The sequence below is a fragment of the Melanotaenia boesemani genome, chromosome 15 (genome assembly GCF_017639745.1).
Source record: "Melanotaenia boesemani isolate fMelBoe1 chromosome 15, fMelBoe1.pri, whole genome shotgun sequence".
Taxonomy (NCBI): domain Eukaryota; kingdom Metazoa; phylum Chordata; class Actinopteri; order Atheriniformes; family Melanotaeniidae; genus Melanotaenia; species Melanotaenia boesemani.
In genome coordinates this window covers 27,356,111-27,381,280 of record NC_055696.1, presented here as the reverse complement: position 1 = coordinate 27,381,280, position 25,170 = coordinate 27,356,111, and the positions used below count along the sequence as shown (strand labels likewise).

Here is a 25,170-nt window from a genome sequence, read left to right as displayed (position 1 = left end):
GAGGGAATGAGATTCAGCTAAATAGTTCTTTGAGGAGGCAGACATTGTCTCACTACTGATGTGGTCAACTAAGAGATTCCTAAACTGCTGAATACACAGATTATTTTTGTTTTTCCAGTTCACAAGGATAGTTTTCTTTGCGATGCATAATGCTGTGCGTATCATGTGTGCAGAGTTAATTGCCATATTAATGTCACCCAAGTCACCTAGTAGACATAGTGCAGGGATTGTAGGAATATTACATTTAAACCATGTTGACATGTCCACACATACCTGAAGCCAGAACCTGCGGACAGGTGTGCAGGACAACAAGGCATGGAGGTAGTTGTCAGGTTTGTTTTCATTGCAGTGTGGGCAGATGTTTGATTGTGACAGACCCATCCTGAACATCCTTTGTCCTGTATAATGAGTTCTATGCAGAATTTTGAATTGTATTAGTTGCATATTTGAATTCTTAGTAATTTTAAAGGTGTTTAAACATATTTGTGACCATTTATCTTTATTAAAGTTACTGGATAAGTCACCCTCCCATTTTGAAGTTGGAAGACAGATTGAGTCTTCTAGTTTAGATAATAGTCTATATGTTTTTGATAATAGCTTTGGGGCATTGAGATTCACGAATTCTGCCACCCTAATAGGTAGCTGTAAGTTTAATTGATTAATGGTATATTTTTTTTACATATAATAGATTTAAGCTGGTTTCTAAATATATATTCTTATATATTCTAAAAATATTTTGCTACTGATTCCATATTGTTAAGTGAGAATATTAAATGACAAGAAGTTTCCATTTTCTATTATATGTTCTAACTGTTTTATTCCTTTATTTTTCCATTGAGTAAAATTGATAAGCTTTTTGTTTTGCAGGATGTCAGGGTTGTTCCAGAGGGGTGTAAACTTACATGGAAAAAGTGAGGATTTGGTTATTTTTAGAAAATCCCACCAAGCCACTAAAGAGGAACTGATATTGATGTTTTTAAAACACTGATGTGTTTTGATGGTTGAGCTGATGAATGGCAGGTCAGAGATAAACAGATCCTCACACAATGCTTGCTCTACATCTAACCATGTTTCATCCAGACTGCTAGGTTTAAGCCATTTGGAGATATACTGCAGCTTGTTAGTTAAGAAAACATGATTAAAGTCGGGTAGCTCCAATCCGCCTCTATCTTTAGTCTGTTGTAAAGTTTTTAGACTGATACGTGATGGCTTATTTTTCCATAAAAATTTAGATATATGTGAGTCCAGTGACTTAAACCAGCTGGAGGATGGTTTAGTGGGTATCATTGAAAACAGGTAGTTTACTTTAGATAGAACCATCATTTTAACTGTGGCAACCCTCCCATGAGTGATATGGGTAAGTGCCTCCACCGTGAGAGATCATCCTCTATTGCTTTAAGTAGCTGGACATAATTTAGCTTTGTTAGTTCTGATAGCCTGGGGGAAATGTTTATGCCTAGATATCTAATGTTTCCAGACTGTATTGTAGTATTGGGTATGTTTTGTAGGTCACCGTTGATGGGCATAATAATAGTCTTAGACCAGTTAATAGAGTAGTCAGATATTGATGAGAATGTGTTAATAAGTGTGATTGTCTGGGGGAGAGATGCCGGTGAGTTCTGGAGGAAAAGTAATACGTCATCAGCATAAAGACTTATCTTGTGTTCTATATTTTTGGCATGGATTCCTTTAATCTCTTTATTTTGTCTTATGGCAGCAGCTAGGGGTTCAATAAAAATAGCAAAGAGTGATGGAGAAAGCGGGCAGCCCTGTCTGGTGCCTCTCTGCAAACAGAAGCTTGGAGAGGTTTGATCATTGGTCTTCACACATGCATTTGGGTTGTTATATAATATTTTTATCCAATCTATGAAAGATGACCCAAAGCCAAATTTGTTTAACGTTGCAAATAAAAATTTCCAGTTTACTCGGTCAAATGCTTTTTCTGCGTCTAAAGAAATGACTGTGGATTCCAGGTTATGTAGAGTAGAATAATCTATGATGTTAATTAATCTACGCATGTTAGTAGAGGCATGTCTACCTTTAATAAAGCCTGTTTGGTCAGGATGTATTATTAGAGGGGTTATTTTTTCTATTCTTCTGGCCAAAGCTTTGCTAATTATTTTGAGATCTACATTTATTAATGAAATTGGACGGTAACTGGATGGAAGTGTCGGGTCTTTACCTGGTTTTAATAGTAAAGTAATATTGGCTAGGTTCATATTTGAAGGTATTTTTTGTTTTTCCTTTATTTCTAATATCATATTGTAGAAAGTGGGTGCCAGCATTGTCCAGAATTCTTTATAGAATTCTGCTGGGTAACCATCTGGACCTGGAGCTTTATTGTTGGGCATATGCTGGAGAGCTTCTTGGAGTTCGCCGACTGAAAGGGGGGAATCCAAGATCATTTTATTTTGATGTTTTAATTTTGGAAGATTGATGTTACTAAGAAATTTATCAATATTGTCATCTGTTGTAGTTAGTTGTGATGTATATAATGTTTTATAGAATTCTTTGAAAGTGTTATTTATCTTGTCAGGGTCGTGGCTGATGTTTCCTTCTGGATCGCTGACAGAGGAGATGGTTGTTTTCTCCTTATTTGTTTTTAACTGATTAGCCAGGAACCTTCCGGATTTGTTGCCATGCTCAAAATTCTCCAAGCGAAGTCTTTGCACCAAGAATTGCGTCTTTTTATCTATTATTTCATTAAGTTCAAGTTTAGCTTTCCTTATAGCATTTAGTGTGTGTTCTTCTGGGGAGACATGGTAAGCGTCCTCTAAGGATTTAATTCTGAGTTCTAACTCTGAAATTCTCAAAGTTTCCTTCTTTTTCTTATGAGAAGAAAATTATTTTCCCTCTCATTACTGCTTTTCCTGCTTTTCCAAAGAACACACACTGAAGTTTCTGGCAAGTCGTTATTTTCTAGATATAAGGACCATTCTCTTTTAAAGTAGCTGATAAACTCAGGGTCTTTAAGTAATGACGTATTAAATCTCCAGTTTCTAGTTGCTTGTTTATTGCTATTACTTCTCAGAGTGAATGATACTGGTGCGTGATCACTAATGCTAATAGGATGGATCTTGATTTCTGACATGTCATTCATCAGCGAGCTGCTAGTTAAGAAATAATCTAAACTAGAATAGGAATGGTGAACTGAAGACAATAAATGCTTTTTCATGCTTTATCTAGTTGAACAGAGAAGGCGTCCTTGATTCTTATTTCAAGCCATTTGTCTTCCATTTTCCATTTTTGCTACCAGTACATAAAGTCAGGATGTGTGATTCAAGACTTTACACAAAGAAATAGGTGGCAAGTGTGAAAGTAACATCCATGTCATTACCTGCTGAGCAGTTTCACTTTCTTTACCTGCTGGTGGTCTTGTGGCTAACACTTTATGACCAACCTCATGTCAATGAGCATCTGCACCTTTAAAGTCATCGATTTAGACCCTGTTTACACAAGATTTCCATGCAAAATCCTTTGCATATTCGGATAAATTGCATTAACACAACAGTGGAATGAAAATTAGACGGGGAAGGAATTAGACTGGAAGCGATGTAGTCTGCATGCCAGGTCTGTAGTAGGCAGTGGAACTGTGCAAGACACCCCCAACATGTGCACGACATCCTCAGAATTTGTCTCGCATTTCAAGAAGATTTCACTCTGAAGCCCGTTCCCAAAGCTTAGTACTTTGGAGGAGGCAAACTGTTGGATTCTTAGAGGCACAGAAAGGTGGCTTTCAATGCCACTTTATTTATCCAGAAAATTCTTTGAGATTAAAAACCTATTTTTGTCCTTTCTGTCAAGATAGGCAGCAGCAAATCAACAGTTAGACAATTACAAATTTAAAACAGAGATAAGAGACCAAAAAACAAAACCAAGCTTACATTTACAAACAGACTGAAAAAGAAGTGGTTTCAATCTCAAGGCAGGTGTATGTTTATAGCACATTTTAAGTACAAGACCATTCAAAGTACTTATAAAGCATTAAAAGCATTACAGCAAGGTGCAGGAAGCAATAACAAGTGTTTTAAAAGCAAACTTTAAAAGAAATTTAATAAATAAAAAGACAGAAAAAAATAGAAAATTCTCAGTTCAGGCTTTAAAGCGCTCAATGAAATGAACTCTGTCTATTTCCATTTTTTCTGCAACAACTTCCATGGAGAAGGTGCAGAATGAACAAAAGTCTTTTTACCCAAGTCTGAACATGCATATGGAGCACATAAGAAATGGTCTTGTGAATGGAAAAAGTAAGAATCCGCATTTATCTGAGCAACTAAGGAACACGAGCAGCAAAACAATTAACCGAAAGCTCAAGCATCTCGTGCTAATGAATGGTTCATGTTCTTTAAGGTGTCTATCTTTTACTAAACTATGATTAGATTTATTCTATAAATGTGGGATGAAAAGACAATTAGGTAATTTTCATTATGTTTAAAAATTTATTATCTTATTGCCTTAATTTGGTGGCTATATTTCAAATGGATCTTTTAAGAAATATTTTTTATTTTCTCTAAACATCAGGACACTATAAAATTCTTGGTTCTCTTATAAAGCCCTCCTTATATATAATTTTATAATCATGTACATTTTTCTTAGTTAATTGGGACAAACAAAAACTAGAACAAGAATGTGAAAATCATGGTTAAATCAAAATTTACTTACTCAAAATACCAGTTACACAGTTTCTACTTGCTGAAACTCAGACTTTGGGTGGAAATTGTTAATATGTAAATATGAATGACTATAAACAAAATTAACGAATGAAAGCAGTATTTTGCTGTGTGAACAGATGCTGTTCTGTCCAGTAGTAGTTGAGCATAATAATACATTTTTTTTAAGTGTAAGGGACTCCAAGCATTATTCCCATTGGATCACTGATTTTTTTTCCATCACTGCCTGCAGCAGGCTCAGGTTCATCCCAGTGGCCAAGCTAGAATTTCTGTGCAGTTTATTTCGCCTGCAGGCATCACCTGAGCTGATAAGCAGCGTCCCTGTGGTCCATCCTGTTTCCGATTGGACCCATTGTTTTGCAGACAAATTGCAATGGCCCGCACAGACACATTAATCTGACTGCAGGACTCTTACAGTTTAATTAAAGCTCCACAAGGTGAAGTTTTCATGTGGAAACACACCTGTCTTTTGAGCCAACATCCCCAACTGAGGTGCCAACATTTCCACTAATTGAGACCCGACAGATTTACCTTCTTTACCTAAAGAAATATAATCCTTTGAAAAAGGAATTCTGAGGGGAAATCCTCGTCCAGAAGGATGGGCTAATCAAAATGTAAGTCTGTTAAACAACTCTAAGTGCTCTTCTCCCACATCAGCCGCATTAGTAAACACGGTTTTCATGGAAAGTCTTGATTTCCTGTATTAGGATCCAGAGGGATGCAGCCTGTGTCGTCTGATAAGCTTAAAAATGTACTCAAACAAGCTAATTCCAAGTGTTTTAACAGTCACAAGCACATTTCTTTAAAACTGAAATCCTGTGAGAGGATGGCATGCGGAGCTGGTGGTTACCAGTAACTAATGCAGATTATTTAAAGAAAAACAGCTGCAGAGCCGATAGATTTCTGATATGTGTTAAAGTGGGATATGAAATGAGTTACAGTGTTTTCCCCAGATTTACAGCCCATCCATCCATCCATCCATCCATCCATCCATCCATACATCCATGCAAGCACACTAATACTAATTAGTCTGTTTTGATTCCTCAGTTTCAGATGTGTAACTATAGTCTTGATAAATAGGATGTAAATCTCAACAACCTTAAACTCGGCTCAGCTGAACTCTGTAGCTGTAACAGGAAACCTACGTATTGCATTGGGAATATGACACGTCCGATAATGACAGAATAATTTAACATCATGTGATGGCTAGGTCTGTCGTGATAAGCAATAAGTCAATTAATTGCACAGTAAGAAAAAAATGAGGGCGATAAATTTGCCGCCTGCGATCATTTTTTTTCCTCTTACTTTGCCATAGACTGTATATGACCACAGGTTTCACTGTGGAGTATCCCGACTGAACGCTCTCGTTTCTTGCAGAGTGATCTCACTCGTGTCATACGTGACAGCAGCATGCTGCAGCACGAGACCTTGGTGAAGCACTTAACCTGTGCGAGCCGGTATGCCGCATTTGTTTTACAGGGCTGCCAACTCTCACGCATTGGCCATCGCTCATTTGAGTGGCTTCTTACGCTCTTGTGCTAAACCTCCAATTTTTCATGCTGAAATACACACCAATCGGCTAATCGAGAGGTTCGGGAGGATTCCGAGTGGGCCGCATTACTTTTTGGCCTCACTACTCATAGATCAGTTTGACACGCAGCGATGAGAGGAGATATTTCAGCTTCATAAACAGCAATGATAAGCAGTTTTTTTTTCTAGTTTATTTTTCAAATACAATAGTACTAACTACCAGTTTTCCCTGTCTGAACCCCATGTTTAATATGTTTTTTTATATATATATTTTTTTGAAGAGCAATTTTGTTTACAGAACAGAGACTTTATTTTCTTTCATACTTATTGTTTTTGGTTGTGTTTGGTTTTCATTCATTGTTAATGAGACTGAGAGTCCGTTCTATTTATTGTTATTTAAAATTTCTTCCAGTTCCAGTGTAAAAATATCTCTAGAAATGAAAGTTTATTGATCTTTGAAAGGGTGTACTTGCATTATTATGGCATTGTCATTATATTAGTTGAAAATGGTCTCAAAATGACAACATTATCGCTTTGCGCAATATTATCACTTATCGCGATATTTTCTGAGAAGATTTATGGCACAGCAAAATTTGTTAATGCGACAGGCCTAGTGAGGGTGACTCAGCTATGAAGTCACGTCCCATTTCCGAACTTCACCGCAGACCAATTTTTAATAAATGGCCTAAATTTTGTGATTTAAAAAAACACTCAGGACAGAAAAAAACTTTCAAAAGGTTTTAAAAATCTTTAAATGTCCTGATGAGGACAATTTCATTCAGTGTAGTCGCTGTAAATAATAAAGTTCAGATCTCCGATAAGGCCTTAAAACCTACAAAGAATATTGGATCCATTTTAAGCTGTTATACAACTCAGAAATTGTGACAATAATGGTAGATTTAGCTTGTTCAGCTGTGCGTGTTCAGGACGCACACACCAGAGCAGGTGAAATACTCCTCACTGGTCCGTGAGTGTTTCTATCTTCACCTTCGTGGGAGAACTTAAAAAATGCTCAGGTGCGAGAGCATATTTCAGAGTGTCGGCTTCGCCGGCCCTGCTGTACGCAGACGCCTCGCAAGTATAAATCCAGCTTAAGTTTTAAACCCGTGCAAGTACGGAAAAAGTCAGTTACTTGCATTGTTACCAACTTAGTGACTCTGTTGCTATATTTAGTGAGTATTCAGTCCTTCCGGCAACTTTTTTTTATTTATTTTTTTATTTTTTTAGCAACTAGCAACAAATCTAGCGATCGTTTTCCTTCCAGCTGCAGTCAGAGCAGATGTTTACCTCTGCACTCGAGCGTAGGGGGAACAAATAATTCGATCATGCCTCTCAACTTAATCCTCTGGATGTTGTTTTAAGAAATGGCGGTTACCACACAAATTCAACAAGAAGATAAAGAAATCCGAGAACTCTTAAGCCCAAATTGACCAATCATAAGGGAGTACTTCTTCGTAACTTTCTGCGTAGCAGTGGTGCACATCGGGTCTGGAAGAGGTGCTCGTCAAGCCCCCGCGGCTCTACGGCTGTGCAGTCACCGCGCAAGTATAAATCCGACTTAAGACTGGGCACATCGACACATCTTTATAGCTTTAATGCAATAATTAACACCAACATTTATTTTATTGCATATTAAGGTGGTTCTGGCTGAGGATGGATGTCCTCTTGTGTCTCAGCCATTGAGATAATTTGTAGGTGGGGTGCTGCAGCATCACCTGAAAAGGTGTCTGTTGACGTCTCCACACAAGAAAAAAAGGGTGGACTCGATGAAAACTCGTTCCCAGCGTACTGTGATCATTTCATGTAGTTACAGTGGAAAGTTTAAATAATTTTATTTGCTGATATTACCTTTAAAAAAGTTGTTAAATAACTTATACAGACGGAACATCTAATTACCTAAATACTGTCAGATATTGTTCCTTTGTGTTTAGAAGGAAGCAGCTTCACACAGCCGAATTCTTACCATTGACCTAATAAGTCCTTAAAATGTAACCCTTCTTATATTTGATTTTATTACATTACTGTTTAAGATGAGATTTACAATAAATATTTTAATAGCTTGTCCTTGTAAAGAGAAACAGCTGTTAAAGCAGCTTATTTGTTTCATGTTTTTAAACCAAAAGTGACTTTTACTACAAGTTTTTTATAAACTAATGTTGTTGCCCATCACTAATTAAAAACAAACTAAAAATGTATGTTTTAGATATTATATTATAGGATTAAAATCAAGGCTAATAGTTCACAAAATTGGGTTGTGCACCAAAATTATTTTTGGTTCAAGTTATTTTTTTGCCATGTGCACCTGTACTCAAAAATGTATTTGAGCCCAGATTGGTAACACATCCTCGTAGAAACTGCAGTTTAGAAGTTTAGCCTATAAAACCTGAAATAAACCCTGAGAAATGTGCCTGCAGTGAAGCTTAGGGCTCATTAATCATAAATGCATCACAGAAATTAGACGTGATTTTGACTTATCAGCAACACACCTGCTCTGTGTTAATTTACTGTTTTTATTTATAGGGTGCAAATATCCAGAGATAAAGAACATGTTGTCCTCCTGGGAGCTTTTCAGTCCCCACAGCCCTCATACTCTGCAGACCTGTTTGTTCTCATAACGCCTAATGTGAATTTGATGTCATATTTTGTGTAATTGTGGGTAACTGGTTTCGTCTACATCCCATTTTGTGAGGCTCCTTCTTGCTCTGAGGATGTATTTTGTATGCATGAACAGTACATCCTCACCTTCAGGATTATGTGCTGTGGGGCTAGCCTCTGAAATCATGTCTCAGTCCATCTCGACATTTAGAAATGCTTATCATATCTGCATCTACCCGCTGCAAGTATGTCAGTCTTCCTTTTTTATTCTTGGCTGATAAAATTCATGACCAGTGAATAAATAAAATGAATGCATTGAATGATTCTAGAAGTTTTATTAGTAGTTTAATAATTGGACCGATAAGGCTGGGTGGATTCAGGGATTTCACTACTAAATCAACTTGTTAATTAGCAGAACCTTCACCAAAGCTCTGCAGAACTGTTCATTAGCTTGTGGATAAGTATAACTTTTAAGGATATTCATCCACCCAGTAGAAGAACTTAGTTAAACAGTGACTTGCAGTGTAGTGCAACACAGTCAGTAGTTCAGCCCAGTGTAGTGATACATGCTGCTCATCTTCTTTCTCTGAACCTTAATTTATTTCCACCAGTAAGGATCCATTTCCTTTCCCCTTCTTCAGATTTTGTGGTTTTGCCCTACATTTAGTCTAAACAAAGCTGAAGGTACCCATTTAGACAAATCTGATGACTGTCATCTTGCAGCATCGCCATTTCTGCGGTGCAACCTCGTATGTGCTGCTGCCTGCTGACACAGAGCAGAAAGGATGTCTGGACTGACAACGTTAGGCAGTGGCCCACAGTTACTGATGAAGGTATTCTATCTGCCAGTCTTTAAGTTAATTTGTTTTGTTAGTTAGACATCGGTTATGACAATAACCAGAAGAGAGAAAGAAGAAACACAGGGGTCCACTTGACATGCCTCCCCAGCTCAGTTTAAGTACCATAGTACTAATGTACTAACAAAATCATTTAGTTGTGGTCCATGACTGCAGACCAATGATCCCAATAAATTGAATATTTATTAGATTTTCTTTCATAGGTATTCATGATTATTTCATCAATCACCTCTGATCACCTATGAACGGTACTGTGAACAGTTCCGTTTGGAGTCCTGTGACTGCACAACTCAGGTTAAGCATTACTTCAAAGTCCAAACAGCTGTCTTACTATACACATATATATATATATATATATATATATATGGAGATGTAAAGTTTGTTGGTTCAGGAAAAAAGAAATGGGGAACTTTACAATAATAAAGTAGATGGGTTGCTGGCGGGTCAGTGATGAGTCCTGCAGGTCTGTGAAAGCTAGGTATCATACAGGTTCAGAAACTTTAATCACCTCTTGCTCCACTGAATGAAAATAGCATCTGTCCCTGCATTGGGAAGCAAATGGTTTGTCTGTAAGGGAGACTTGGAGGAAGCTGACATTACAATTTTAGCATTAAACAGTAGGAGAGAAACTGCTTTTCTAAATTATTACTATCTGGTATTTGAAGATGGATCTTTTTATTTTTTATTTCCTTCCTCAGAGGGTTTTTTTTTTTAAATTGCATGTTAAAAATAAAAACAAGCTCTCTTTGGAGGCTGATTGATTGGTGGGTGTTAAAGCCTGTCAGGTAACAACTCCTCTGCCATCACCATGTTGGATCTTGCAGTCACTGTGGGCTGAGGTCTTTTCTGGCTTTTCTGTCTAATTAATGAGAAAGCAAGAAGTGTGTAATTTGAAATCCAGCTTTTTATTTATTCACTGCTGTGGTGGTAAGTAGCGGTGAGGCTATGTGAGACTCTCTAACAGAAAGTGTGGAAACAAGGCTCATTTCTTGGGCAAAGTTTCCAGAATGAAACAATGAGCAGAGTCTGAACACAGAAATGCAGCTGCACACTGAACATGGTCCACAAACAAGTTCTGTGTTATGGTGGGAGCTGGATGTGCTTCAATTTCTGCAAAGATAGATTAAGAATTTGTGATCTGAAACATTTTATTATATCCATTATAATCAGCTGAAAACAGGGTCTTTGTCAGTTCTCCCTGTTTCTGTTTATATTTTAAATGACAGAGGTTCATGTGTTTGGGAAATAACATGCTGAGTTCATTTAATTATGGATGCAGTGATCAAATTCAGAGCATTCCTGTCCTGGAGAAAACCTTTCCTGGGCTGTCATGTCCCACCCACTATTCTAAGAGTGACTAATTTATATCTGCTTTCTTTTTTACGCATTTAGGAGAAAAAAAAGACAAATCAGTGTTTTGGTTTTTTTTTATTATTATATTTTATCTTTTTGTTTTTGGATTATCCTACATTTTTTAAATATTTACTAAAAAATCTGCATTCACAACCACTGATTCCTCTACTTTCTTCCTTGATATTCTCTTCCCTTCTCCTGTAGGCCTTTTATGGTGGTATCTTTTTAACAGCCTACAGCAAACACATTTTTATCATTCCTTTAGTCACGTTCATAAAAAATGCCAAAGATAATACAGTTTGATTTTGATTTAATTTAATTTAATATAAAATATTATTTTAGCAGGATCAAGGTGATTCCCAAACAGCTGTTAACTGAAAACATGGCATAGCTCAGCATCGTGTGCAGTGTGTCCCTAAAAGATCTGAGGAAGCTGGACAAGTGGAAGACAACAGCAGAAGTATCCAGTGGTGAAAACATCGTACTACAGTAAAAATATAGAGACGAAAATGTGCTCTATTAACCTTTTCACTTGAATAAAAGTAAGTACTTGCTTTTAAATATACTTAATGTATTAAAAGTACTTGCTAATTGTATTGGCCAATGCGGTGGTTTCCCTAAGGACCTCCCTTACGCAACGACCAACAAGCTGTGGACACCCTGCCTGCCCCGTGATGAAGCCAAGCTTGGTTTTATGCTTTCATTAGCTGCTTCTCACCATAAGTGATGCATTCTGGCTGAACCCGTACCTTTTGATAAAATATAAACTTAAGGTAATTACATATACAGGTGAAACTCAAAAACAGTGAATATTGTGCAAAAATTTATTTCAATAATTCAACTTAAAAAGGTAAACTAACATATTTTTATAGACTCATTAAATGCAAAGTGAGATGTTTCAAGCATGTATTTGTTATAATTGTGATGATTATGATTATTTACTTACAGCTTATGAAAACCCCAAAACCTAAATCTCAGAAAATTAGAATATAGTGAAAAGGTTCAGTGTTGTAGCCTCTAAGCGCCACACTAATCATCTCAATAATCCAAAACCTGCAAAGGACTCCTGAGCTTTTAAATGGTCTCAGTCTATTCCACAATCATGGGGAAGGTTGCTGACCTGACAGTTGTGCAGAAAACCATCACTGACACCCTCCACAAGGAGGGAAAACCTCAACAGGTAATTATAAAAGAAGCAGGATGCTCTCAAAGTGCCGCATCAAAGCACATCAATAAAAAGTTGAGTAGAAGGGAAAAGTGTGGAAAGAAAAGCTGGAACAACCAGCAGGGATGAAGCAGCCTGGAGAGGATCGTCAGGAAAAGGCCATTCAGGAATGTGGGGGAGCTTCACAAGGACTGAGGCTGGAGTTGGTGCTTCCAGAGCCACCACACACAGACGGATCCTGGACCTGGACTTCACATGTCGTATTCATCATGTCAAGCTGCTCCTGAACTAAACACACCATCAGAAGCGTCTTACCTGGCTAAAGAAAAAAATAAACTGGTCTGATGAGCAGTGGTCCAAAGGGCTTTTTCTGATGAGGCAAATTCTGCATCTCATGTGGAAATCCAGGTCCCAGAGTCTGGAGGAAGACTGGAGAGGGAACAATCCCAGACTCTAAAAGTGCAGCGTGAAGTTTCCACAGTCTGTGTTGATGTGGGAGCCATGTCATCTGCTGGTGTTGGTCCACTGGGCTTTATTAAGTCCAAAGACAACACAGCATCTACCAGGAGATTTTAGAGCACTTCATGCTTCCTTCAGCAGAAAAGCTTTTTGGAGATGATAACCTTATTTTCCAGCAGGATTTGGCACCTGCAACACACTGCTAAAAGAACCAGAACCTGGTTCAGTGACTAAGGGATTACTGTGCTGGACTGGCCAGCAAACTCTCCTGACCTGAACCCCGTAGAAAATCTGTGGAGCATTGCCAAGAGAAAGACGAGACACATGAGACCGAGCAATGCAGAAGAGATGAAGGCCGCTACTGAAGCATCCTGGTCTTCCATTACACCCCACAGGCTGATAACATCCATGCTACGCCACACTGAGGCAGGAATTCATGCAAAAGAGGCTCAAACCAGGTACTGAGTTCATATGCATGACTATACTCAACATTTATGTTTAGAAAATATGTATTTTACTTTTATTGATATCATGTAATATTCTAATTTTCTGAGATTTAGATTTTTGGGTTTTCATAGGCTGTAAGCCATAATCATCAAAATTATAACAAATAAATGCTTGAAATATCTCACTTCGCATTTCATGAGTCTATATATTAGTTTACCTTTTTAAGTTGAATTACTAAAATAAATGAAGTTTTGCACAATATTCTATTTTTTTGAGTTTCACCTGTAGTCTTATTTTTTAAATTCAAATTAAGGACACATCATCTGCACTGTGACGTTTCTCAGACATTTCTTATTAATTAAATGGTGCAAAGTGTTTCTGGCTCTCAAAACACAGGTTTCATGTGAATGAAACAGCCAATGATAAAAAAAAAAAAGCATGAAAACAACTCGTCTCTGTGTGGACGTGACCTTCGTTTAAATCAGACTGGCTCTGAACAGTCAAAACTTCGAGGACCCCCTGTGCACTTTGTTGAACCTCTTAGGGGTCCAGGCCCCCCTTCAGTACGAACAGGATTTATTTTTCAATAAAGACCGTCACGCTAAAAATTTTACCGCTTATTATACGGTTACTTACCAAAGCCACATATGAAACTTCACACAATATTTCCCTTTATAAGTTTACCATTTAAAATATTTCACTCCATTATACTGTCCTGACAACGCTTCCGCTGGAAAAAATAGTCCTTCTAGTGCAGGTGTTGCGTAGCAACATGTTAGACATTACTGTGACTTTCTGTTCGGATAAGTGAACGGAGCACAGAGGGCGTGATATGAAGGGTGTGAATCAGAAGCTTATAGCAGCAGTCATTATAAGAAATCTGTAAAAGCCCACTCAGAACAGTGGAATTTCCTGCAGAGTTCTGAGGAACCGTATGGCCATCAATAAAACCTGCAATGTGACTGGAATGCAACGCGCTGTAGAAATGTAGTGAAGTAGAAAATAGAAATACTTCCTGCAAACGTAGTGAAGTCAAACGTATCCACAACTATATCCACTATGTAAAGTACAGATGCATGAAAAACATACTAAGGTGCAATAACCAAGTACTTGTACTTACATTCCTCCTCCGGAAGTATGAGGACTAAAAACCTATCTGCAGCAGATGGATCGAATCTGAATGTGATGACCTGAAGAAAATTAGGAACAAACGCAGCAAAGACCTGAGTTGATTTAGCAAGATGTTTGGCTTCTAATTGAAACGGTTTCTATTCATTTTTTTCTTATCAGTCATTATTATTGTTTTATTCCATTATTCTTTGTTTTTATTTTAGTTATTTTTTTAATGTTTCTGGTTTCTAGTTTGCACATAGATATATAATTCACTGTCTGTGTGAATTATAAGCCACGCTGGGTGTAAATAGGGGCTGGTTGACTGATTAACTTTCTGTGGAGAAGGGGTGGGACTGAATAAGCTTGAGCTTCGTCCCACTCCCTTTGAGTGTGTTATCCAACATGACTGATGTACAGTAATATAGGATTATTCCAACATGTTCAAATAATTCACAGAATCAAGGTTATTGTCACCAGTGTTGTCAAAAACCTTGATACAGGATAATAAATTATACTAAGAATTAGTATCTCATTAGATGTTCATTTGCAGCTGCAGACAGACATCCAGCTCCCCCAGCTAAGCTGGTGCTGTCTCAGCACACAGTAAAACTAGCTTAGCTTTGTTTTTATTGTTAAGAGCTCCAATTTTGTAGACATTTTGACAGTGAGACACAGTGTGCGTCTATTAAACATGAGCCTTTCACTCATAACGTGGTCTTCATCTACCTGTCTGTGCAGTAAGCAGTTACTGTCGCTCTTTTACCCGCTCAGCCCTTTAAACTTTGGTGAATTGTTCAAAACAAATGAGCAATCAGACCTGTTTCACCATCTTGAAATAATGATAAGATGTGGATTCAGCAGGCAGAGAGCTGCTCTTCCAGACATGAAACCGTCACCGTTTATTAAGTAAAGATATCACAAAGAAGGGAAAGCTGAGTATTTCCTGTACCACTGTCACCGTAGACCAGCATTTGTAGGGATTACTAGTTTCCTGACTTGACCACAAACTTACACACAAAGAATTTTACTAAGAATTACCTGAAGAGAGAAATTTCAAGAGTCAACATGAATAACAGAGGGTAAGAAACAATGTGTGTGCAACTCATATATTCCATGTTAGTATTATTAAATAGTTTGGCAATGTATAGACAGTTGAGTCTAAATAGAGGTAACAAGCTGTTGTTATATTGTAAAGAAAGAGATTTGTTTTAGGGCATTTCTTTATTTTGGCCCAGTGCTTAGAGAAAAAGAAACAGATATTGTCCTTGGTTTTTGTATTAACTTTAAAATTAGTTTTGAGGCAGCATGAATTATAAAACACTCATGTAACTTTAAACTACAACCCCAAAACACCTCGGGAGCTATTAATAACAACGTAGAAAGCAATGGTTTCCAAATCTAATCAACTCATATTTGATTCCCAGTAGAAAAAACAAAAAAAACAACAAATCAGATGTTGAAACATTTTACCATTTCATGGAAAATATGAGCTGATAGTGAATCTGATGACACCAACACGTCTGAAATCACTGTCTGTGAACAAAGTTCACTCTAAAATCCACAAATGCAGGTTAAACTTCTATCATGCCGGATGAAGCCATGAACAGGATCCAGAAACAGCGCCGTCTTCTCTGGACCAAAGCTCATTTAAAATGTCTTCACCACCGTAGACGCCACATAGGTCCACTAAGGGTTGACGCACACCTCTTCCAGACCTGACGTGCACCCCTGCTATGCAGATGGTTACACGGTTGTGCTCCCTTATGATTGGTCTTCTGGCTGAATTAGTGTGGTAACCACAGTTTTTAAATACAATAACCAGTGGATCAAGTTGATGAGCAGATGATCAAAGTATTTCTTTGTTCTTCCACAAGCTAATGAAGACACTGAACCATACTGGACGCCATTGTTGTGTTAAAACAGAAAATACCTACCGAACTGAAGTGAACCATCAAAAGAACCCCTGCTGCCACGTTTAGATTAAGAGGAGAAACTGCAACACAACACCAAAACGATGCGTACCCCTCGAGCGCTAGAGCAAACTCACTAGCATCAGCTACGCCGTGGCCGACCCACACAGACGTCACGTATAAATCCACTTTAAAAAGGAGAGGGAGCATCCAGCTTGTTATCAGTGGGCAGGTGAAAAGCTGCATCTCTTTTTTTTTTTTTTTTTTTTTTTTTTTTTTTTTTTTTTTTTTAACCTGTCTTGTCCAGCATCGTTGCAAACAGAATGATTGTCTGGCTGCTGTCTGGTGCTGGGCAATTTTACTCTATCAAGCAGGGATTTATACTACATGTATAAAGTCCCTCTTGATGAAAAACTTTATTAAATCAGACTCTTAATGCTGGACTCGACCGGAGGGGACAGAGAGAGAGAGAGAGAAAAGAAAGTAGAGAGAAGAGGGAGGGGAGAGAGAGGGACAGAAAGGGTGTGGGGAGTGCGGGTGGGGACTTGAAACATCATACAGAAGACCATGTAATCCATACTACTTACAACATATATAGCTACGATCATCCTAGCCAGTAGGTCATTACACAACTAGTTGATAATAGTAACAATAATAATAATAAGAGTAAGAGTAATAATAATAATAAGAACAGAAATAATTAAAAAAAGAAACAAAATATGATAATAGATATAAGTGAAACTGCTGTATTCAAGAACACGCGCAGAGAAACCTGTGTGGATGTGTTGGAGAACTCGGCCACACGGCGACGCAAAGACTGTGTGGAGACGTTCAGGAAGGAGTGACCATGCAGAGTGATCATGCAGATGCCACCTCACTTGAACAGAGGCCAGAGTCAGGCCAGCGGTCCCGAGACCCAGGCCACCAGCCCCCCCGCAGGCAACAGATCCCGACCGGTCCACAGAGACGACCACTCGCCCGCCCAGGAAGGCAGCAGCAGGAAACCCCAGCAGGAGCCGCCCCGCGGACCCAGGGCTGCATCTCTGATGGGATGGGGCTGCATTAGTGTCTATGGCGTGGACATCTTCCATATCTGTGAAGCTTCATCAATGCTGAAAAGTACATGGAGGTTTTAGAGCAACATCTGCTCCCATCCAGACAACGTCTCTTTCAGAGAAGGCCTTGCAGATTTCAGCAAGACAATGCTGAACCACATCCTGCATCCATCACAGCAGCATGGCTTCACAGGAGAAGGGTCCGGCTGCTGAACTGGCCTGCAGTCCAGACCTTTCAAAATCAGCTCATATTTTACATGAAATGGTAAAATGTCTCAGTTTCAACATCTGATATTTTGTTTATGTTCCATTAGGAATAAAACTGCAAAATTCTTAATGAAATACTGCTCCCTGGGTACTGAAAAATGACAGCCCACTGCTCTTTTAAATCTATAAGAGAAAGTTAACATGCAGATTGTAATTTCCCAGTTGGGGTGAATGAAGTATATATAAGCTGTACTTGATTTTATTAAATAAAGGTTTAAAACCAAGAAAGAATTTCAACATGCAGCATAACTGTAGGTTAATTTTATAAATTAGAAAATGGGCCTAATAAAGAGGCCGATTCGGCTCACTTCGAACTAAGAAAAATAACAAAAACTCTAACCATTTTCCTTTGAACAATAATCATCAAGGCTCACTTTAAGAGAAAAATGTCTTAATCCAACATTACTGGCTGAGTTGGATGATTACATGAGCTGATTACTGCAGCAGCTCTATGAGCCAAACCCTGCTGTCATTTCTGTTTCAGGCTCTGTTTGCTATCCGCCGAGTGCTGCTGGCCCAACACGCAGCATTTCCTGTGTCAGGCGCTGATCTTTATGAGGAACTGTTGAGCTCCACAGCCATCCTGTCCACTGGAAATCCCAGGTAAAGGTGGTTCTGCAAACACAGCAGCACATGCTGCTTTGTCTTGATTTAACAGTGGGCCCGTTGCCACAGAGCTTAAAGGAAAGTTCATGTCTAAAAATCATACACTCCTAAGGACAAACTGTCATGGTTGGCGGCAGTCACAGTGGCTTTTCCATCAGCCTCATCAGATTTAAGCTGTTAGTTTAACAGCAGCGTTCTTTTGTCTGTAAGTGAAAGAACATGCCCTTCCAAATGAATTTAAGCCGCTCTGTTGGAGGTTGTAGATGCTTTGCAGAAATATATAATAAATATCTAAATAAATTATTCAAGTCCCACCTCTAATATATATATATATTTATAATGGCCATGTTTTGGCCATATCATCTAGGCAAAGGTCTTTTTTGTTATAACAGTCCTAATGAAAACCATCAGTGAATACAGCAATCTACTTTTCACTTCAAACAAAGAAAGACATTCATGCATTTTACTAACATTTGTTCTCAGCCCACATGAAAGAGCTATCTGCTTTATTCTGGACCAATTGCAATTTTCTTATATTACCAAAGATAGTATTGGACCAAACTGTTGAGCAGTAATCCAGATGAGACAAAACCAAAGCTTGTTTACTTGTTTGATTGATTGCTGCGTTAGATATTTTGCATACCTCTCAATTACTGATAGTGGTTTTCATTTTAGTTACTATTCCCTGTATGTGTTTGTCCCACAATTGTGTATATTCTATGATAACTCCCAAGAGTTTAAATTCTCCCTTCTTTTTTTGTTTTATCCTTATCCTGTTCAGAATTGTAGCAAACAGAATGATGGTCTGGCTGTCTGGTCGTGTCAAACAAATTTGCTTTGCCAAGAGGAACTTTATGGGTATAACGCTCCTCTTGATAATCTCATTATTTATTCTTTATTTAAATGGGGAGAGGAGACAAAGATACAGCAGATAGAGGGCAACAACCCTTCAGTCCAACCTAACACCAGACAACCAGCTGCTACACCTGTATAGAAACACAACAGAGAATTTCGTGCAGCTTTTAAAAGCAAACTAAGCTGACAATCATCAGGAGTTGGTTAAACAAAAAAGTAACCAAGACAGCAACAACAAGATGTATCACAACAACAACCAAAGTATTTGTGTCTGCTTATGCAGGTTGAATGTGTACCTTCTGTGGTTAGAAAAACAGCAGGGCAGAGAGTGTTCCTTTAGTTAGTGTTTTAGATGCAGGCTGTGTGCTACATTCCTACACTGTGGAAACATTTTGGCAGCAACGACTAACTTCGCTGCCTGGTTTTCTGTTTGGCTTGTACATGCAGCCTAAAGTGGCTTCTGATATATCAGCTGCATTAACCGTGTCCCCAGATTGACCACTGTCTGCCAGAGAAAACAAACCCAGCTGACAGCTCTTCTAAAACATTTTTGTGGGACATCAGAAAATCAGAATGTAATGACTTGGAAGAAAACATGCTGGCATTGTATCACAGCAGACGCAGCATCACATAAATGGTTTGTACAGAGATGTGAGCTGGCATTACATGATGGAGATGTCTGTATGCAGTCGTCGCACAAAGCACAGGGGGAAAATCTTCCAGGGAGGGAACTCTCCTTCAGCCAGGCCACAGATTCTGGACAAATCTGTGAAACGGTGCCATAATTTAAAGATGGGACCCTTTCCACAGCCAAACCTACTGTTTTAGGATGATTGATAACTACAGGTGTTTTCTCTCTCTGTGGCTTTTTTATGTGTTTTTTTTTTTTTTTTTATAAATTAATCAGAGCTTTGTATCAGTGATGTAAAACTAAATCATGTGAGTGAATTCTGTGATTTTGTGCATGTCTTGGCTGCTATCTACTGGTGAAAAGTTGAACTGGTTAGTGCTGCTCTTTGATGTCTACGGTATCACGCTCTTCATGCTGAGAGATGGGAAAAGGAAACTACAGTCCTACTCAGAGCTGTAAGCACAGAAGATCTTTAAGCAATTTAGGAACATTTTGATAAAATCTGCTTCAGCTATATACTAAACAAAAAGCTTTCACTTTTTTAAATAGATCAAAAACATTTAAGAAGCATATTCCTATCATTAATACACTATGTTCCAAATTATTTTGCTTCTGCTGTTCTTCCATCCAAAGAAATCAGTGAATGACAGTGAACGTTTTTTTTTTTTTATCATCAAAAATTATATAAGGTTATATAATAATCTGGATTTTATTCAACAAAACTATTAGGGATGTTCAGTGTTGGCTTTTTTACTGACATACCAATATTGTCCAACTCTTTATTTCCCATGCTGATAGCTGATACCAACAGATACTGATACATGTGGGGTCCCCCCCCCTCCAAGAATAAAAGAAAAGAAAAACTAAATCATTTCAGGAAACTAACATAACATATCGTCTGTCTTGGAGTTAACACATCATCATGTATACTTTAGACAATAAACTGTACACATTATCTGTGCAAAATATGACAACTACTTCAATTTAAGTTAGGCTATGGAAAAGAGTGCCATATTTATTTTGTCTCCAACAGTAGCTCGGATCACATTCTCTCTGATATAATACTGACAAACGGCCACTAGGGCAAATTTTTACTACTTCTCAAAATGTAAAACATTATTATACCTATACAGCTGTGAGATAAAATACAAACAACAGAAAGAACTTATTTAAAACAAATAAAAAAATAAAAAAAAAAAAAAAAATCCCCCAGCACACATTTAAGCAGGGCCAGTCATTAGCCCACTTGAGTCTTAAAATAAACTGGGCTCAAGTCCTGCTGTACATGTAACTGGCCAGTGGCCATAATTTGGTTAATGCAATCACTGAAGTAACAGCCTACTCTTTCAAGTAACCAAATGTGCAAATGAAAACAAAAATGTCCAAAGAATAAGCAGTGACAGTCTAGAGTCCAGTAAACAAAACATAACCTTCTTTTAAAGTACAACAAATTAAAGTAAAACAACAAAAGGGCTGATGTTGTTTGTGATATGACGATGTCCTAGAAGCATATTGCATGCTCCCTACTTCTTGTTTGCGTCAAGATTATCTTTGTAACGAGCAGGTTTTTTTTTTTTTAGAAGTTAAAATCTGCATCTGTTTCTTTTAAGCTGGAATTTTTAAACTTGATTGTGTTTTAATACTGTTTTTAAATAGTTTTCTTTTATTTTACTTTTTCTTTTGTTTTTAACATAAAATTATGCTTCTTGTATTCATTAAAGTACTTTGAGTCATCGTTGTTGAATTGTGCTATACAAATAAACTTGCCTTGCCTTTGTCCTGGTCTTTATCACTCTTGGTAAGCAGCCATGTCAGTGACACCACACCAGGGATAACACTGCAGCAGTGGCTGCGGCACAGCTGATGTCCCTGGTTAGCTGTTCAAAGGGTTCCAGTGGGGTGATTATCTTCTCTAAAATTCCCAATGAGTTGCTGTAAATCTTGCAGGGAGTTTATAATCAGCTGCATTTGCATTTAAAGCCCTCTTCTGCTCCACCAGATTCTGCATCATACAAAAGGAAGAATTCCACCTGATGATGACGTCTTATTGCAGCTTTTTAACAGGAATGTTGAGTTCCTTTTTTATGTCTTCCAAATGACTGTAAGCTTGCCATGAGTACTTGAAGTACCACCTTCCTCCCTGCAGCCAGAGCATCTGGGATGCTGCGTTGAGACAGAATTTTCACACCAAACGCCATCGTAGCTTTAGCCATGTTGCATGTATTAGCCCTCACCACAGCATGTACTTTTGCTATGAGGATTTTCCATCTCTCAAACATCCCTTCAAAAGCAGCTGAGATCGAAACTCCTGTATGAGACCCACAACACTCTTGGGAATGATCCACAGCCTTTTTCAACACAAGTCCTCATTTAGCTATTGTGCAGTCAAGCTCAGCACACTAACCTAGCTAAAGCTTGAAGACCAGATATCTGTTGTGAAGTTTATGGACACAGTATCTGAAATTAGCTTCTCGACGTGACTGTGAACCATATTTTACAACTTGGGCAACCAGATATCTGTGAAGTACTTGCAACTGGGCATGGCAAAGCGTGGCTCGAGATACTCCACAAGTTCCGGCGTCTTGCACAATTATGCACAGTGGCTGGTTATCCAGTGCTACATACTTCATTATTTTCTCATTGATAGCTTTTGCTCTCGGGTGGTCCTTGTTTTATTTTTGTTTTATCTATCGACTTGTTAAGGGTTGGGTCACTTGGTTGGTCTGTTTTTGGTCTCGGCTTTTGCTTCTTTTCATCATTTTGCTGATTAGACGTTGCATGTACCTCCGGATTCTTCCTGAGGTGAGATTAAATTCAAAGCATTGAATGAAAACGTCTTTGTTCCTCTTAGCATAGCCTCCGCTTTTACTCTGCAAATTTAATGTCTGGAAACACTTTGACATTATGCAAAATCAAAGAGTATGTTGGCAAGTCCACTTACAAGCTTGTTATGCTGCAAGTGACACTGTCCTAAATATTGAACATTTTTAATACTTGCAGTTGTCGGCCAAGAACTGTTTTACAGCCGATTGGCGGGACAAATTAGCTCTTAATACACCTCAGACCACAGGATAATCTTATAAGACTTGAGATAATCAAGCATTTGCCGTCCTTGGTCAGGAAGGGCGAAAATTGGGACAAAAACACCCCATAATCTTTGTGTGCCCAGCTTTACCTGGTAGGTGCATTCATTCATATAATAAATAAAATAAACACATTTTACATGAAAAAGCTTTGAGTTTAATATTGTTTTTAATAAGTTTAATATATTTTAAGAAAAAAAGCAAAAAAAAAAAAAAAAAAAATTAAAATTAGAAGTCGGATTTGGTTTGAAAAAAATCTAAGATTTTGTTGCAGAATTTGTTTACCTGCTCTTTTTTCTCTTAACTGTTTGGTGATCGTAGAAAATGGTTTTAATGAACTTTAGCAGAGATTCTGTACTTGCAGTGAAACCACGTATTTATACTTGCGTAATAGACCTGATGTTACACCCTGTGAGATTAGATGTTGGCGGGGGGTGTTTGGGGCTTTCAGGATAAAACAGTCACTTAGTGACTGGTCTGTTTAGGACACCCAAATAAAACAAATCCAACTTTGGTCGTTTTGATGCAGCAGTTTGTGCTGTTTTGATGTATAGTTCTACTATGAGGGAAGCCTGAAAATGATCTGATTATCAGCAAAAATCTCCTCCTCTGGAAACAACAGTGTAATTAAATCTTCTACATTATTATGATAATCTAGCATCATATTTGTGAAACATTATTTATAAGAAGCAGAAATGTATTTCTTGCAGGACTTCACATTACATTACAGTAACATTTATGCACATCCTTAAATCTTCTTAATCAAGTTTTTAAAAGTACTCCAGGCTTCCCTGAGATTTATTTGCAGGACTCTGTGCCATCCATCTGTCTCCGGCAAGCTCACATTAATTTCCATCACATAGTTAATACACCGAATATTTACTCCATCAGTGAGCTTCATAGTATACAAGTAATAGCATCAGAACCCAGGGATTTCTTATTGAAACAGAGCATAACTGATGTTTTTCTGTTTTACTTGAAAGAAATATTTAGCTTGAAGTGGTGAATGTGGACGGATAAGTGTGTGCAGAATTTCTCTTTCTGAAGCTGAGAGCCCTGAAGGCGGTAAAACCAGAGTATTCTACTTCCTCATTCAACTGTTTGATGTAAAAGCAGTGAATGACAGACTCGTTGGTTTTATTTCGCCAAGCTAATAGAAATATGAAAAACACAGCTTTCCACTCTAACTCTAGCTCTCATCTAAACTCTGCTGTTATTAGAAACCATTTAATAGCAATTTCCTTATTTTATGTTGTTACTGTTTCTAAATAGGTTGTTATACACTGCTCAAAAAAGCACATCTTAGAACTTGATTAATTAACACTTTGAATCCTGAGCCTATTTTGGCCGTTTTTTAATACTTTTGATTTTGTCTCTATATACCACATAAAAAATGTTCACATGCCCATGCTTGGTATCTTTTTTTTCAGCACAACTTCATCTATATGAAGAGATAGTTATTATTTCACTACAACCTACTTCATCAACATATTGGACCAAAAAATACACAAAAATCATCAAATTCGAATTGAAAAAAAGTGGTATTTATTACAATAAAAACCACAAACTTGCTCACTCAACTGTTTTGGAACTTGGAAAAACTAAATATAGGTTTCTAATATGAATATCTAAATGTAAAATTGAAATAAAATAATACTATATACAAATATTTACAAGAAAAACATGTATATTCATAGGCGTTTTTAGCTGAAACTCTTCAAAACACACAAACTTCAGCTGCAGTTCTTCAAAAAACAAAGAAATTGTAAAATAATAGTGCAGTCAACTGTAAAGTAATAGTGCAAATGTAACACTGAGAGACAATTGAGATGTAATCAAACTATATACAAATATTTTACACTATATACAATGGGCTGTAGTTTTTTTTTTTTTATTTACACATGCCACTCTGCAAAGCAATTTCTATCCACAATAACACAGAGAGCCACACCACAAGCTTTGCATTTCCAAGGTTTCTCTTTTTGTCTACTTGGTGGCAGCGTTGGCAACTCCTTCGTCCTTGTGTTGCTTTTTGGCTGGTCCCTGTTACCACAGCAATGGGAACGGGAATGTGGTCTGAGCTTCTCTTGGCTGGTCTGCCGCTCCTGTCCACCCCACACAGCTGGGCCACCAGCTCAGTTTGGAAGTCCTTGTGTGACATGGGCTTTGTGTTAGCACACAGTGTGTGCATAGTGGTGGGGGAAAAATATAGCTGAAATAGGTCCAGCGGTGAAAAGATTGCATGGCTGTCCACCTGGGCTCCTGGTGGTCTCCGCGGCATGAATCTGCTGATTTCTGGGGCAGCGTCAGGGTGCTGTCCAGTTCTCCAGGGATCCAAGCGATGGTGTGGCTGTGGAGATCTGGACCTCGCTTGACTGCTCCTCCCACGCCCTCTCTGTGTAGGCCTCTGCCTAGAGGGTCCACTATCCTCACATCTGTATACAGACACATGAAAATAATATTTTAGATTATTGTTCATATGCACATGATGGATAGTGAATTCAAATGTGGGGGCTAAAATTCTGGCTCCCCACAACAATGTGAATAGTTTACAAAAGAAAACCTTACAAGTAA

At 38.0% G+C, this 25,170-nt stretch overlaps 1 protein-coding gene across 1 annotated transcript in view; it reads left to right on the top strand.

The window, feature by feature from the left end:
• Positions 1–25,170, top strand: part of rad51d (RAD51 paralog D) — a 54,823-nt gene that overhangs the window by 3,152 nt on the left and 26,501 nt on the right. Inside the window, exon 3 of the mRNA XM_042008268.1 lies at positions 17,906–18,024. Within this exon, the coding sequence (XP_041864202.1) occupies positions 17,906–18,024 (119 nt within the window). The remainder of the gene's footprint in view (positions 1–17,905; positions 18,025–25,170) is intronic.